This window comes from Saccoglossus kowalevskii, chromosome 15, assembly GCF_978046115.1.
Source record: "Saccoglossus kowalevskii chromosome 15, keSacKowa6.1, whole genome shotgun sequence".
Lineage (NCBI taxonomy): Eukaryota > Metazoa > Hemichordata > Enteropneusta > Harrimaniidae > Saccoglossus > Saccoglossus kowalevskii.
In genome coordinates, this window is record NC_140655.1 from 29,157,698 (window position 1) to 29,174,496 (window position 16,799).

The 16,799-nt window shown below is 37.2% G+C and overlaps 1 protein-coding gene across 1 annotated transcript in view; it reads right to left on the reverse strand.

The window, feature by feature from the left end:
• LOC144362086 (uncharacterized) overlaps positions 1-16,583 on the reverse strand; it is a 36,575-nt gene extending 19,992 nt beyond the window's left edge. The window contains exons 1-2 of the mRNA XM_085508563.1: positions 16,394-16,583; positions 3,532-3,921 (exon numbers count right to left, since the gene is read on the reverse strand). Coding sequence (XP_085364689.1) covers positions 3,532-3,921; positions 16,394-16,583 — 580 coding nt within the window. The remainder of the gene's footprint in view (positions 1-3,531; positions 3,922-16,393) is intronic.
• Between the last annotated feature and the right edge of the window lie 216 nt (positions 16,584-16,799).

Here is a 16,799-nt window from a genome sequence, read left to right on the forward strand (position 1 = left end):
GAGACGTACAATCACGACAAAAAACACATATAATTCATGTACCTAACTCGAGTGCCATAGTCAATAAGCTGTGTGATAGTCGGACTTTTTTTGTGGTAGCAAAACCAGCAAAACTTTTCATTGTTGAGGGTTGAGGTGGATATAACAATTTGATACCAACCATCCGACCAACCAAACAAATTACTTTCATCTTTATAAATAGTTATGCATTTCAATGGCAATTTAATCGTATCAGCAAATCAGCGAGCACAGTGCGAAACGACGCCATTTGAAAAACGTTCTAATAATATTCAATCAACCAATAGAAAACAGTTTAAGTTTCACTAGTGATTTTTATAAATATTTCTAAAAATGAAGAGAATGCCTTTGTTGTGCCGAAAGTTGTATGAATGATCTGATTTTGTCAACGCAATCACATGGAGTTACACGTTAAATTAACATCGGTTTGTTTTATGACAGTAATGCCCATGGGGAATTATTTATGCGATGTTACATAGTACTATATTATTGATGGTCCCGATGTGAGTGGTCGTTAACCGCTTTGATCGGCTTTCACATACGGGAGGATAAAATTGCCAGCGGGGAGTGCTTCTCTATTGTAACGCGTCAGTGGTAACTCAATTAATCACTTCGTATCGGAAATGGGAATACATAATATCGAATGACAGATCGTATTTCGTGGCAAACCAAAACTGTTCATGAATCACGTACCGTGACATTGTCTAGGAAATAAAGTACATTATCACATCTCACTGCTGTTACGCATGCTGTGATTGGTTGAGACTCGGTCACATGACATGGAATAAAAATGGATATTACATGGTATATTGCCCGCCAAGTGGATATTACATGGGTATATCACATGGATGACGTCACTGAACTACTGCGCAACGCTACTGCGCATAAATTGACGTTCGCTGCACTGGTGATGCTTTGGCCGCTGTTGCTTTCGGGGTTGCTTTCAGGGTTTTGAAGGAACTTTAGCCATCCGAAATAGACAGTGAACGTGCCAGAATGGATATTAAGTAAGATATTCTGTTTTGATGTATAGGGTATTTTTATATGGAGCAAAAATGTACGGCAAAACCGCCACTGAAACGTCGCAGCCGGGGTCGCTGCAGCGCGTTCTACGCTGTAAGCATTTCTACGCGTTTCACGCCGATGCTAACCGAAAACGCTCTAAACAAAGCTGTGTGGCTTGTGAATACAAACAAAATCATTTCAAAAAGTTATTCTCGATATTTTGAGTGATTCACACTGCTGAAACACGGTTCAACTTAAAAGAGTATCCATGGCTGAAAATAACATTTACTGAGTGTATTTCGTTGTTTTTTTCAGCAAAAAATGTATGTATGCTATTGAGTAATGTTAAACTTGTTGTAATAGATAAAATAAAATATTGCATATTTCATAAATAAGTGTTGTTATTTTGTGGGAGAGCGGGTGTGAGTGCTGTATGGTAGCTGTGATTGTCATGGTGAATGTCCGATGTGATAAAATAAATAACACATAGTTATTCGGTTAATATCACGATTTGTTGTCTGCCCTCGGGCTGTTGGTCATGATTCATGACCACCATCCCTTGGTCAGGCAACAAATCGTGATATTACCCTCACAAGCATGTGTTATTATTTAATTAAACTGTCCATGATAACAGGGCGCGATATCAGGGTAAGCACGGTGTGTGTGCAATAATGCGTGACAAAAGATGACCTAACATATGTGTATGTGTCCCATTCTTTAATTCGGTGTATAAAGTATGAATTGCGGTCATAAAAGCAAACGTCGAGTGGAGTACCTATCATTTGTCAATAACATTAGTTATACCATTTACCCATTTATCACGTGATCATGTTGCATTATCAGTCACAGTCGTGACGTTCAGTGTCAAATATCAGTAGCTGATATAGTACGGTTCTTGTCACAATAATCACCTTAAACTTTATCCTCGGGGGCGGAGCTACGTCACAGACGTTCCACGTTGCTAAGACGCGCACCACTGTACCATGCATTTCTATAGGCTCTGTGCGCGCTGCTGTGGAACGCCGGTCGAGCCGGTGAAAATTCGAGAAAACAACACAAACTCAACTTTGAAGTAATCCCGAACAACCAAATTTATATATGTTACACACGTAGGGCTAATTTTGTTGCACTGTTCAGAGGAGTCTCAACAATCATCCCAAAGTACCGTTTTATGCGAGTTTCGGACCTTTGTTTTCACCTCCGCGGGTTGCCAGGCGGTGAAAATGCCCGGATGTCCGCCCCCGAGGATACTAGTAATTGTTTGCGTGCCGTGCGGTGGTACCAATTTTACAGCAGCGATCTGAGAATGTCAGAACAATTTATTTCGAAACGCTACCGATAGAGGGGATATTGAGTCAGTCAGTGCGACTTTAAAACAAGAATGCACATTGGCTGATATATAAAACTACTAGAAAAACCTAAATTTCAAAACAGTCTGAGAATTTGATTTCCGTGATTCATAAAATATTGTGAAAAATAACATGGAGATATTTTACAATTCTTGCATGGTGATATCACATGAAAATGGCGCAATCGTTTTGGTTATTACGTTTGAAATTCAACCTAGTGATTCCTTTGTAAGTAAACATTAGATGCAATTTAATTGACGAATGTAAAGTTAAACGATTGGAATACAAAGACATATACAGCATACGAGAGTTTAATGTATGCGCCATTACATAGATCGACTATATCCAGATTGGAATAAATAAATACGTGGCACAGGATGGGTATGGAAAATTAAGAAAAATAGGAAAGGATCATAAATTGAAAATTATTATGTCATTATTATTCGGAGCAAAACTGCTGCCTAAGATTTATTTTGCCATGTCCTCTCGTTACCTTATACCTGACACACGCAATTCACTTGATTTATATTCCATATTCACGATGTGCTATGTACTCATTTTATTTCCATGAATCAGGTCAACGACGGAGTGCATTTATCAATTTTGTGTGGTCAATTTACAAAGATTGACATAAATTCCCCGACTGTATAGCCTTACAATTGAATCAATAAATGTCATGCTTACTTATCGCAATGGATGTCTAAAGACCGGTTTACAATGGCATACTTTGGTTACTTTCAGCTCGCACAGTGTCACTTGCGTGATACATTTTCAAATTGTACCATGCACGACGTTACTAGAAAACATTAATTCATTTCTATTACCTATTTCTATATGCGTTCATTCTGAAATAAAATGACATTGTCAACACGGAAATGACTTTATAATTCTATAACTTTATAACCGATAAACATGCACTTTAGTGTTTGATCAGATAGACGGTCTATGGACATTTTATCTATAACGATGAAAACGATTCATCAAAATAAATATATACTCATGTGATGTGCATAACAATGTGCGTATTACATGTGTAGTTAATATATAGTAAAACAAATCATGGGTTAAGTTGTTAACGCATATATTGAAAACGTATGATAATGATACGAATCAGCTTAACATTCAAAATATTAAGCTTGGCGAGAAATATTTTACTTACCACGATACGTGAAAGAAAAACGTGGTTCATTCACTTTAGCCAGGTCTTTATACGTACTATTCAGTATAGCAGAAAGTCGTAACTTGTTTGAATTGCACACAGTTACAGCCGGGAACGTCACCGAATCTTCTGACATCACATCTATCTTTACAGCGACGTCGTAGCGCAGATATCGGGCGATGAGCGTGCCTACGTGGATACTGTACCCTGTAAATGCACCGAGAACCACAAGTATCCAGGCTGTTTTTCGAAAGCGTGTATTCGAGGCGGCGATTCGAGCTACACCGTGCGATGTCGTCCGACGGGCGAAATCCTGCACTAAATAACCAATTCTTGTCTTCTTCACAGGCTCATCCATTGCTTGCTCAAATTCGGAGTGTTCAACTGTACCTGAATATCAACGATACATTCATATATATATATACATATAATGTTCGTTGTATATATATCATATGTTCGTTGTGGGACTGGCAGTCTGTCACTAACCAATGACATACGAGTATGCATTAACTAGTAAATAATATATACTAAGTAATGAAGTCCTTCATAGTTGGCGTTTCGTTTTTTGGTTTCATCTACTTATGTATTTATCGTTAAAGTTGTATAGGTATATTATCATTTGTCTACGTCGACTCGTGCCGTAGGACATCGACCGTTGCAATTCCCAGTGACACGACTTACCGCTGTTCCATTTTTATCCGTATTATCCACAATTCATATTTGTCGTGTGATTGATATTGAAACTTTAATCAAGGATGTACAATCAGCATGGTGTCAATTCAAAAAGAACCTAAATCGTGCTCCGGGCATTTTGAAGGATTGTTAGCCAATTTGCCTGGTTTAATTCGACTTCATACTGCGGTTACTTTGATTCAACATTTACCCGTGTAAAAATAAATCGGTAAAAACACTTTGCATGTTATATTTCATCTCTCAAAGAACTTATGACAAGTACATAGTATGCACATATGAAAAATGAACTGCCGTTGCAATTATGTATAAAGCTGTTGGAAATACAAAAATAGTTAAATTTGTCGCTATATTTATTCTACAAATTACACAGAATGTCTGTTGACAACGTGCGTGGACAAATAATAAGCTGTTTCTATTTAGCAATATTCATTGTATTAATTACGTATTACACACTGCATACAATAGTGTCTGGTGCATGAAACGTTTACAGTGTTTTAGGTCGAATCATTGCTTGAGTTTTTGAGAAACGTGTTTTAGATACTCTTATAAACACAAAAGTGTTTTATACATAAGCATTTTATGACATAGGTATTTAATAATATAATTTCTGGTTTTCTGGTTTCAGGTTGAATCATTGTAGGTGTGGTTGGTTTCGGAAGTGCATCAAATTAAACAGTTATCGAACACATGTTATCGGTGCGTGTCCAATGTAACAGTACAGCAGTAACATTATATCTAAATACATTTTGCTTGACACACGTTAAATCTGTTCACCTATCTGCACATACAAGTCAGTTTAATACATTGTTCCTCTATTCACGTATTCCCTTATATGGTAATCACACTTACAAATATTGTTCACTTAAACCTAAACAGCATCTCAACATATCGTTAGATTTGTAGCATGTTGCATTAAATCACGCATACTCAATAATTTCGCATCCTGGTGTTTGGAATGGTACCGGTAGGTACCTGACTGCCAAACCCATGAAGTATTTTAATTTCATAAAGTTGGAACATTATAGATTGTATTTTCTGAATAAGAAGATATTATGAACATCTCATTATGCAAATAATTTCGTCATTTTCGTTGGAAGGATAATACTGATCCCAATTTAATGTCCGGTTTATATTTTTTTACTGATTGTTTAGCACTGGTGGTATTACACTCATTACAGTAATCTATGAACGTCCCGTCAATGAGCACATTTATTATATACTGGTCACTGCAAACACTAAATGTGTGTTTACAGCATGTCTAATTTGGGGATTTTGTTATCATAATGTATTTTAATCACTCAGACAAAATTTTTGTTATTGAAATGTAATGTATGTATTTTTATTTCAAACAGCGTGTTCCTCGATACTCATGTTTAAGCCTATTTGCATATGCACATATTATTGAGCAAGCTGGATGTGTAATAATATAAGGTCATTACGAGAATACCTCAAAGTATGCACGAAGACAGTACAGCGGCAGTATCGACCGACGCGCAGCGGAGGTCGATGCGACGGTGTACTGTCTGAGTGCATACTTTAAGGTATCCTCGTAATAACCTTATTATTATACATCTTTTGATTTCAAAGATACATCATGGGAATGCTGAAATCTAAAAAGTTTAGATCAGAATCAGCGAACTTCTTTGTGTGGAGTCGATCAAACTCTGGTGGCAGTCATGTTTGTTTTATTATTAGAGGACGCTTACGCGCGCAATCATTCCATATTTGGAATTCACATTTCCTAATATGGTAGGATTAAAATACCCCGTAAAATACCGCTAAACTACGGCACGCTGTAACTTATGGCGTTACGATGACAGATGTATAATATTAATTATTATTGGACAAACGATACGTTCAGTGCATACTGAATATTTGTCTATTTAACACATCACAGCACTATACCATTAACCACCAATAAAACACTATGAAAAACAGGTATAATGAAAAAAATACCAGTAATCACTTAACTACTATATTTCAAGGCGATAGGGATTCGTCACATGAAATATACCATGTCATATGTTCTCAACCTTTCTTTACGTTACCGTCTATCTGTACTACTAATGTATTCAGCCAAACAAACCAAACGGATAACCTAGTTCAAATAAAAACAAAACAAAAACCTTTTATTTTTAATGCTTCAGTCGTTGCAGTAAGGACGATAAACTTTACTGGAACCAATCAAAATAAAACTTCCCGTGCAACTGGTGAGGACATCTTGCATCGCAAAAGCCGGGCATCGCGCCACATATGCACGATCATACGCTAATACAACAACGTAATAAACCAGACCGTAATGTCATCAATGTTACCCTTATATAGCAATTCACATTATCATATTATCTACATATTGAATAGACTACTTACCTGATTTCAAATTTCATCATAGCAATTGACCGATTGGTATACAAAGGTTAATTATTGATTTTGAGAGACCAACCGGTCGCGGGTTTATAATCATCACTCGATAATAAAAAATCTTTATTTAAATAGGGAAACAATGTTAACTAAAACTAATATTCTCAGTGACTTTCAAATCTGGAACACATAGCTGGAATAGATACGCCAAAGCTAAACAACCTGGGGTTGGTTCCTCCGTATAGAATTGTTGAGTAGCCCAATTATGATAAATTCGGCGCATTCTACGCTGTGAGCGTCACACACATGCCACATCGACGCTAGCCCAGAACGTGTGAATGCAGATAAAGAAGGCGTGGTACCTTCTTGGGAAAGTCAATACACACAATTCAAGTTTATTTTACAATTGTCTGTGTCATTAATCAATGTTGAATACCATGATGATAGTTGAAGTGTCAAACATATCATGGTCTACGAAATAGAAAATAAAACAGAACATATTTAGTAGACGGGATAAAAACATTCAAAGCAGGTAATCATCCAGGGAAATCTAATACGAACGTAATAAACTTATTGATTTTAATAATTAATCAATTTAATCTGCCTACTGAAATAGTCGGATTAAATCAACACAAAACACGGTGTTACATAGTAAATTAACGGCGGGTTGTTCTTTGACAGCACTGCTTGTAATATAATTAGTTGTTCGGCGTCATATAATGTGATAGCGGTATTAATAACCATGTGAGAGCTGAGATATTGATCATCGAATGAAGATAAGTGAGAAGTACTTCTACTTTTCTACGCGATTAATTAGTTAGTGCTGACTTTGAAATGGAAGCACAATAACCTTCAATGATACATTTCGTATTTTTATTGCTGCTGTGATTTGTTTTACTAAGTGAATGTTATCATTACCACCCTCATAAAAAGACAATGGATATACTTATAAAGTAGGTATCATTGTCATCATTGTATGTTGTAAATGACAATCACGCTAATGGGATTCAGTATTTATTTTATTGGGTTGTACTTAGAGGTACTACCAATTGCAATATCATAATATTGAATAGTTTCATTCATCCAGCAGATTCTTTAGCGAGTAATGAATGACAATTACTATAAAAGTTAAATAAGTCGAATAATATAGAATCACTAATTTGATATCTTATTTACTCCATTTCTAACAAACATTTGAAAAATCATCGAATTCGCAAGCGCATATCTACAATATTATTTACCGAGTCGTCTAATCTAATCTAATCTAATCTAATCTAATTAATGGGACAGTTTACCACCACTTGTGATTGTTAATTATGCTTATGTTGGTGATGCCTTTTTAAAAAACATAATAGTGCCATTTATTTTTCTTTTGTGCAATTTTCATTTAAACAGAATGTCAACATTAGAAACTAATTATAACCATTGACATTGCTTTGTACAAGCGATTAAAGCATACGTTATTTTAAGGAAAAATAAAACAGTTATATGTTCTTTTCCTTTGGTTTAGTAACACGACATAATTAGCATTGGAACAATTTTATATATGAATACCGAGGTAACCAAACCATACGCGTTACATCTGGAATATCGTTTTCGAAAAAATAAACTTCAGATGCAGCTAATGCATTACGAACGCTTTATATATAGAATAGACATGGGTAATAAAACTAGATGTATACAGTTTGCAGGTGGATACTACAGAATGTTACGTAACACTAACCAGAATGGGTATGTTCAGTGTATATATTTTACCTAATAAGTGACATCGTGGAGTATGAATGTGAACGTGGGACGATGTTACAAACCCACAAATACAAAGTAGAGATTTTGTCTTGAAACCACGATACTTGAACATGAAGCATGGTATATTAACTTAAGCCAGGTATTAGTTGTCAACATGCTTTAAGGACGATTTGTTTTATTTCATGATGAATCATAATCAAATGCATTCATAAACATGAAGTATCAAACATAAATTCTATTGAATGTCCCCTTTCATATCATTACAACTTTTGTTTTTGTTTTTAAGTTCTACTACTATTGGTTAGCGAGCTTAAATTAATTAATTGAATACATGAAATGTACAAGTTAAGCATAACTAATATGTAATCTAATGTTTTAAGTGAACATTCATGCACCGAATGAATGCATCGTCTATTGTTCCATGTCAACCTGTATTAACCTACGTAAAGCATTGAATCGTTCGTAGGAAATCATTTCCATTCACTGTGAGCCCCCTCGTTAACCCACCTGGATTAATGTACAGAGTAAATACAGTGGTCACAACAGTCACAATGAGTTCATATACAGATTGTGACCACTGTATTCATATACAGAGTGGAGACAGTGGTCACAACGGATTAATTCAAGCAATTGGTTCATGATTCGGGAACATTCATAATCTGTTTCAGGCCTCGACTTGATACTCTTAACAAAGATTCCAGAGGATCACTATGAAGCATAGTACTCACCATTGATTGTTTGACCCTTTTGTAACTTGTCACTGCTAGCAGATTCACTGCTATCAATCAGTTTATGTTGAAACATCTGAAATGATAGACCCCTCATCCTCACTACATTCACTGGCAGTTTCCTCCATATCATCAGCGGTTTTATTTTGTGACATAGGTGTACTGAAAGGGTCTTGTGATTGGTCAGTAAAACCACTTGAGTCAATGGGGATTTCGGATAGTGGCGAGTAGCGCGGGGATTCAACTGTGAACTCAAGTGAGGGAAATGATGGAAATGGCCGTGGGGTCGACACTGTATTCTCGGGCTGTGGCTTTGGATTACACACTGTTACATTGGCATAGAGGTGTGGGAGGGGTTTTGAGGATGAAGGGGTGGGGCGATGGTGATGCATTTGAAAGGAATTCGTACTCTCTATTCATCAATCGGATAATTTTCCTCAACAATTACGATTTCATCTCCATCATTACGGTTTTTAGAACTTGGTTCACATTTATTCTCGTCATTCAACTGGTCATTGTTTTGTTCTTCTCTATTAACTCGCGATTTAGAGTGCGTGCGCTTTTTGCTCGTATTTTTTCATTTTTCATTTCAGTTTCAAGTTCAGTGTTATCTGTTGCACCATCGGTCGCATGATTGCTTATCCCAGTATATGGTGCTAGGGTGTTAATTATATCAATTAAGTCATCGTCTTTGTCGTGCAAGGTGTCAGAAGAATTTAAATTAGTATCTACATTCACCTGTTCAGAGTCTGTTGGAGAGCTATTTTGATCACTATTGTTTTCATCATTTACATTTGCATATTCATTGTTTGAGAGATTGAGCAAGTTTTACGAGTATGTCCCTTCATGTTACATGAAAAACAAGTCAGTTCGTCAGATGAAACGTAAATATAATATGTCTGACCTTGAACAGTAATAGGTAATAAACCGTTGATATTGAGAGCTTTTAAACGTACATAACTTGCCGGCGAGAAGAATTTAAATGTTATTTAAATACTAACACCTAATTACATGAAGAACATAGAATACTTTCCTGGGGTATTTGAAACCAAAAATTGTCATTCCAGCTCAGGAGACAATCAGCGACGGTCATACAGTTAGATGACAATTTCGGTTTCAGATACCCCGGGAAAGTGTTCTATGTTTTTCGTGTAATTAGGTGTTCGTATTTAAGGGAGTTTTTTCACACGAAAACGACAAATTCGGCCGAATTTTGTTATTGGTTGGGTTAATATTACCCCAATGGATCGTATTTCTGCGAAAGATTGGTATTTTTGTCCTGATTTGTAGGAATCTGAAAAACGCGTTTCACAACTTGTCTCTTATTTAGTTTTATGCCGCATTCAAGATGGCGGCCCTCATTTAGTAAATATCGCATTTATTTATTATCACATGTGCGCCTGCTGACTGTGTTTCAGCCATACGATAAGTTGCTTGTCTAATACAGTGAGTCATTGACATATGCATGAGACGTTGATATCCAGGTACGTGTACTGTGATAGGTATTTTTGATGGTTAAAAACCTTTCACTTAGGTAACCGGGGTTCGGTCGTTTCCACGCTAGGCTAACAAAAGACACACACAAGCTTCGTTCATGTTCCCAAAACGATTCTCTGCCAAGTCCCTGGTTTTCACCCGAGACAGCATTAAATCCATCTTTATTTCTTGTCACCCCTTAACCAATTACAATCAGTATAAGAGACTCCAAGGCCTTGCCTTCAAACAAACAACCAATCACATGAAAGTTTTACACATCATAATCAATTAATTACTCGTCAAGCTGTCTAGAGAAAACATTTCTATACATTGTCAACACTAACTAATATTGATGGGGTAATAATCTCGCACTAACATTCCACAAAGATACTACCTTATTTAAACTCGCAAACAACATTGGTTTAGAATTACAGCTACTGTCTTGTATCTTAAAAACTGCAGAGTCATAAGATGTTTTTGGTTGATTTCGACCAGCTCGCCATCTGGTCTTGTCATTAACCTTTATCAGTATATGTCATGACAACCACTGTCAAACTGACTGAAATATAAATCATGATAGTACACTCCAAACTCATGAGCGAGCGATAGAAACATCTTCAAAAAAACACGAGAATTGGTAGTTTGGTGAAGAATTTATCCCATTGGACAACATCGCGTGGAGTAGCTGTATTTACCGGTTACAGGATCCACGTAGGCACGATAGTTACCCGCTATCTGTGGTACGACGTCGCTGTAAATATGGAAGTGGTGTTAGAAGATTCGCTGACGTTCCTAACTGTTACTATGCGCAATTCAAGTTACGTCCCTCTGCTGTACTGAACAGTATCTACGAACTTATATACCAACATTTACTTGATATATCCTGAATCCTGTGGCAACACAAACCTCTTTCGGGACAAGAAAATGTGATATTTCAGAAACTATTTCTCAGATTACATAAAACTAGAGTTGAAAGGGATGCCTGAGCACGTACTCATATTTTGCAATGCAGTTCTAAAAATATGCAAACATCATCATATCATTTCACCAAGAAATGTGTGATTGTTTATATTTATGCAAATAGTGGAAGTGACATATAGTATATAACGGTGTGCTGGGAGTGTACCCAGTATCATACACTAAAATCTGATTTTTTTAAGGGAAACGTATACTTACATGTATATAAAATTAAGCCAAAGTAATGCACATTACGAAATGTATGAAGGTTTGACATTTATAGTTCTTGAGATCTGCGATGATTTGTTTTTTGTTCATTTGCCCAGCTCGTATCGACATCGATTGTATCTCATCTTTCACGGTAGTTGGATGAAAACCGTGCTATCTGTAATCTAATCATGGAATCTGGTTGTAATAATGAAAGGAAATTGAAGTGGTAGGAAAGGACAGTAAATGCAGCCAGAATCCGAGGGTCAAAATACGTCACAATACATCCATCAAGGCGGTTGCAAAGTGTCAACAACTATGGATGTAGTAAAGGACTTGATTTGCAGTTTGTGTGAATAACCAGGGAGAAAAAATCATGCAAATTCTATGCTTCAGTAACAGTATTTGCTGCTTTTTTGTGCAATGGAAATTAATATAAAACAACCTTGGAACGTTTATCTTGAGAATTTGAGAAGACGAAAATCCCTTGGGAAAGTCGTTGTGAAACAATAGACATGCTTCTCCAGGGTATCAAGGTTATTTCGGTTATTTGAAGATGGAAACTGCTGCTTTATAGAAGAGCAAATTTGAATGTCATTGACCACAGTATTGACGTTTTTAGAGGGGCGACTCGCTAGAAGTATTCGCCGTGACTCCGGACTTTTCATTCGGGTTTATACAAGACTTACATGTTACTATGAGAAGGGTTTAATGTCTTGTTTGTATTGTGATGTTCTCATGGAATTGTTATCAAACTGTACGTTTTGACAAGTCGTATGCAATGGTAAGATTATATTTCAGGTATACTCGAAGTGAATATCAGCATTGAGCCTTTTATAAATGTCATGGTTTTGTTATAAGCCAGTCTCAGAAGTATTGGGCCAACGAATTTGCAAACTCGCTAGCGAATTGGCTAACTGCTTGGGTTTTGACAGTAAGCTTTCGAATCGCTATGGCGCCGACTTGTGGTCGCGTCTACTCTGGGTGAGTCAATTACCTGGTTCAGACGTAACCACAGGGAGTTGGACAAACTTATGTATTTTAAAAAAATATTAAATAATAAAATGTTAGATAACTTTTCTTTGACCCCCCCTTCCTGGTATCGATTTCAAGTAATCACTGATCTTTTTTTATACCACCCTTTCCTTTATCACAATCTTTATTACGCGCTAATGTTATATGCAAATTTTGACGCACGATGTAGACACCGCATTATAGTAAAATATCCCAAGGGTTGAAACGCGCCAGGACTGTGGCATGAGCACAACCATAAAGCGGGTGGGCATTTAATTTATTCATGGTGCATTAATAGGATAGAGTGGTATAAACAAAGATCAGTGATTACTTGAAATCGATACCAGAAAAAGGGGGGGGGGTAAAAGAAAAGTTATATAACATTTTATTATTTAAAAATTTATTAAAATACATAAGTTTTTCCAACTCCCAGTGACGTAACATTTACGCCGTTGTAGCACCGCCGTAAATTTAACGACGGTGTTATTTTTGCCGTGTGACCAGTTTACGCTGGTGTAAACATGGCGGATTTTACACCAGCTTAAACTTTCTGACCAGAGTCCGAGCTCAGACCTAAATTCTAAACAAAGTTTCTGTGAACACGCACAGTGGCATAAACAGTGACACAAACACCCTCTATTGGGAATTCGTGTCTACGTCCATAGCAACGACATGACGACGAGTGATACATGTACTGCTATGGTCAGTGGAACGAGTAGTGTCGGAAATAATTGGATAATAATGAAGTCCTGCTACTGATTTCTATTTGGCAAGAGGAAAATATTTTTAGATTGATACACGGAACCTTCCATGATAGACAGGTTTACAGGATTATTGCAAAAAAAAAACAAGGAAATGGGGTGAGATAAACCCACAGAACTGTGCGTAAAAGTAAAAGTAAAACCTTTGAAGTCAAGATTCAAGGAAGCAATTGAACATAATAATCGCAGTGATAGGGTAAGAATATGTTCAAACACGGATCTAACTATAGAGGGGGTGCTACACAGGCCTAATATAAAATTACGCAGGCGTTTTTAATGTCGTGTGATTGCAAACGAAATGCACCGTTGTAGAGCCAATCCGAACACTGATCCTACAACGGCGTATTTCTAATCTCTGTGAACCAGGTATATATTGCTTTAGGTGACATAGAATGTTTTTACTTGTCCTGGTACGTGTCTGGATTCATCTGGACGATTTGCTTTGTTATGCAAGGCGCGATAATGTAAAAGTAGTACGAGTAATTTATAATTTATATGGGAGTAGCCATTTTGAACATGGCTTGAAACCAAATAAAGAGACAAGTTGGGAAACAGTTTCCTACAAATAAGGGAGAAAATTCAATTTTCACATCAGAACGATCCGTTGGGTTAACATCGAGTCAAAATCCAAATAGCCAATTCGCTAGCGAGTTTGCAAATTAGCTGCCCCAATATTTCCGGGACTTGTAATAATTTTCTGGAAACTGTACAGCAAATCACATATTTGCATTATTAATTGTTAATAGTTTTTCCAAATTTCAGTTTTAATTATTTACAGTAATAAAACATTTTTCAGTTCTGAAATCATTTCCAGTTATTATGATTTGTGTGCATGACAGCTTTGCCCCACACACATTAAGACAGGATGATATGTACGGATATGTGTGTGTATGTTTCATGGATTAATGGGCTTTGCTTCAATTCAAACTATATTTCTGGAAATATTACATGATGTTTATCATCCATATTTTGATATCCCACAATGTGTGGATTGCGTGTCTGCTAATTCTAACTAACTACTATTTCGCAAAATTTGCCCAGCCTTGCTTCTACCAGTCATTTAAGTCAGCTCCCATATTGTCCTTCACAGTGAAGGTTAATGCAGATATATTGTAAATTACACAGAGGTAACACTACAATATGTCACACCTGTGATTTGCAACATAAAAGGGAAAAAAATAAATTCAGTGAATGAATTTATTGGTTTGTTGGACGCCACTCTATTTTGGGATTTTGCGTGGTAAAAATAGAGAAATCCACGTGTGTAAAACAATAGCAGACAACAAACAATAGCTCTCCTTCCGGCAGCAACTCGCATACAGGAGCTCTTGTTCCCAGGGTTCCACGGGGTGGGGTGGAGTAATGCAGCTTGTCAGGGCGAAAGCTCTGAAATACAAGACTACATGCAATGATACCTGTCAAAAAAACACAAGGTTAGTTTCTTACAAGTGGAGTAAACCCATAACATAAAATATTACAGACATTTCACACATCCAACACAGTGAATAGGATATTTGCCAGAATATTCAAATGCGATAGAAATATTTATTAAAACCTCCGCCCTGCTAAAACCGACAGAAATGCCAGACGGATCCAACAACATGTAATCAACGCACTATCATGAATTTGTTTTCGCGTATCTGTTAACCGACTTAATTAGTTGATTATTAGCTGAATTGCTGTGTTATGTCTGTCATCGTTTAAGCCTATTTGAAGTTTTGGACGGAACCTGGCTCAGTGATTTGGAACTAATTACCAGATAACCGTCGCGATTCTGACAGTTGGTATCCATAGTTATTAATGTAGTGAACGATTAATCAAAAGATATGACGTATTCAGTACTTAGTGTGATTGGCTTTATGATTGAAGGTTACGCCCTAGAGTCTGTTTACTGCTTTGTAATTGGTTAGAGTTTTGAAAATGAATAAAGAGAGTTTGAGTTGGTCTTGGGGAGCACAGCACGATAGACGCAGAAGAGAGAGTGCAGTCCTGGAGAGTCGAGAGTCCAGTCTTGGGCGAGTCTTGGTTCAGCGGTTCAGCCTTGTGAGAGTCTTGGGGACTTTTCCCCAGGGCGCTGTGTCTTATAGAGTGCTCCAAAAGATCGACTAAGACGAGAGTTGAAACGTATTTCGTTGTGTGTGCCTTATTTGACTGTAAAGTTAAAGTGACTTTCCCGATCCCGTACCTCAAGGGAACGAAATAGAGAGACAAGACGAGTTTCCCCCCTGGCAAGTGTGGAGAACCCGAGAGTAAAAGAATTTACCCCTGATAGCACTGACAAATTCACAATGGAAAACTAAAGTCATGAACAAGCAGTACTGGCTAAAAAGAGTCTTTAGTACAGCTAACAACTGTTCAGTAATAACCGTGTTGATACAATAAATAAAAGATAACACTGTGCACTCGCCGATAACTCGTCACTGCGTGAAACTGCAAATATACCTCTTATGGGTCAAAGGTCATCTATAAAACCGTTGAAATCGCATGTGTGGACAAAAAGTCAACACGAAAAATAAAATACATAGAATCTCAACATCAAAGAAGAATAAGTGTATACAAAAGTCACGATCGCTGTCACTCACGGATATTTTAATCGAAAATACAGCTTCTGTTCACAAAACCTAAATCAAACGATGACGCGATGTCACTCAAAACGCCTCGTAAACAGCAATGACTATAAAATAAAATCGATACGTAACATCGTTTCCATCCACAACTTAACTATGAAAAAACTCCCTAAAAATAGCTAATTATGTGGGCTAATCCCTGATCGATTGTTTCGAGAAAGGGCTCTCTTACATCCGGTCAAAACGTGTTCGCAGCGAACGACTGAGAAAAAAAATGTCGCGGCAATTTAGTCGCGCGCATCCGAAACAACAAAAACACAGCCAAGTTCACTTCAAAACACTTTTAACTCACTCGTATCTCTCTCATGCGGGTCAGGGGTCTCACCTAAATAAGTCCGTGTTCGGTGAACAGCCTTTATCACATCGCCGGCGTCTCTGAACTCCGTGCAAACTGGCGGTAATACTTCTGATCCCGGTCTTCGTGTAGCCACCTTGTCCTGTACGGCGTGCAAGTCTGTTTGTCTTTGAACTGTTATCTTCATCCTGTCTCCTCTCGCTTTCAGATTTCCTTGCTTCACTCACTTAGCTCTACACCAACTGTGCTCAAGTGTTTACAAGTCCAATCCCGCAACAGATTCACTCCGATGATACCGTCTACCAGCTATCTCCTGCAGGAAAAATCACCGTCCAGTAGAAAGTTACGTTCACTAACTTAGACGCGTCTCCAATCTCTCCATGTTCTTTTTTCTTCTTTTTTC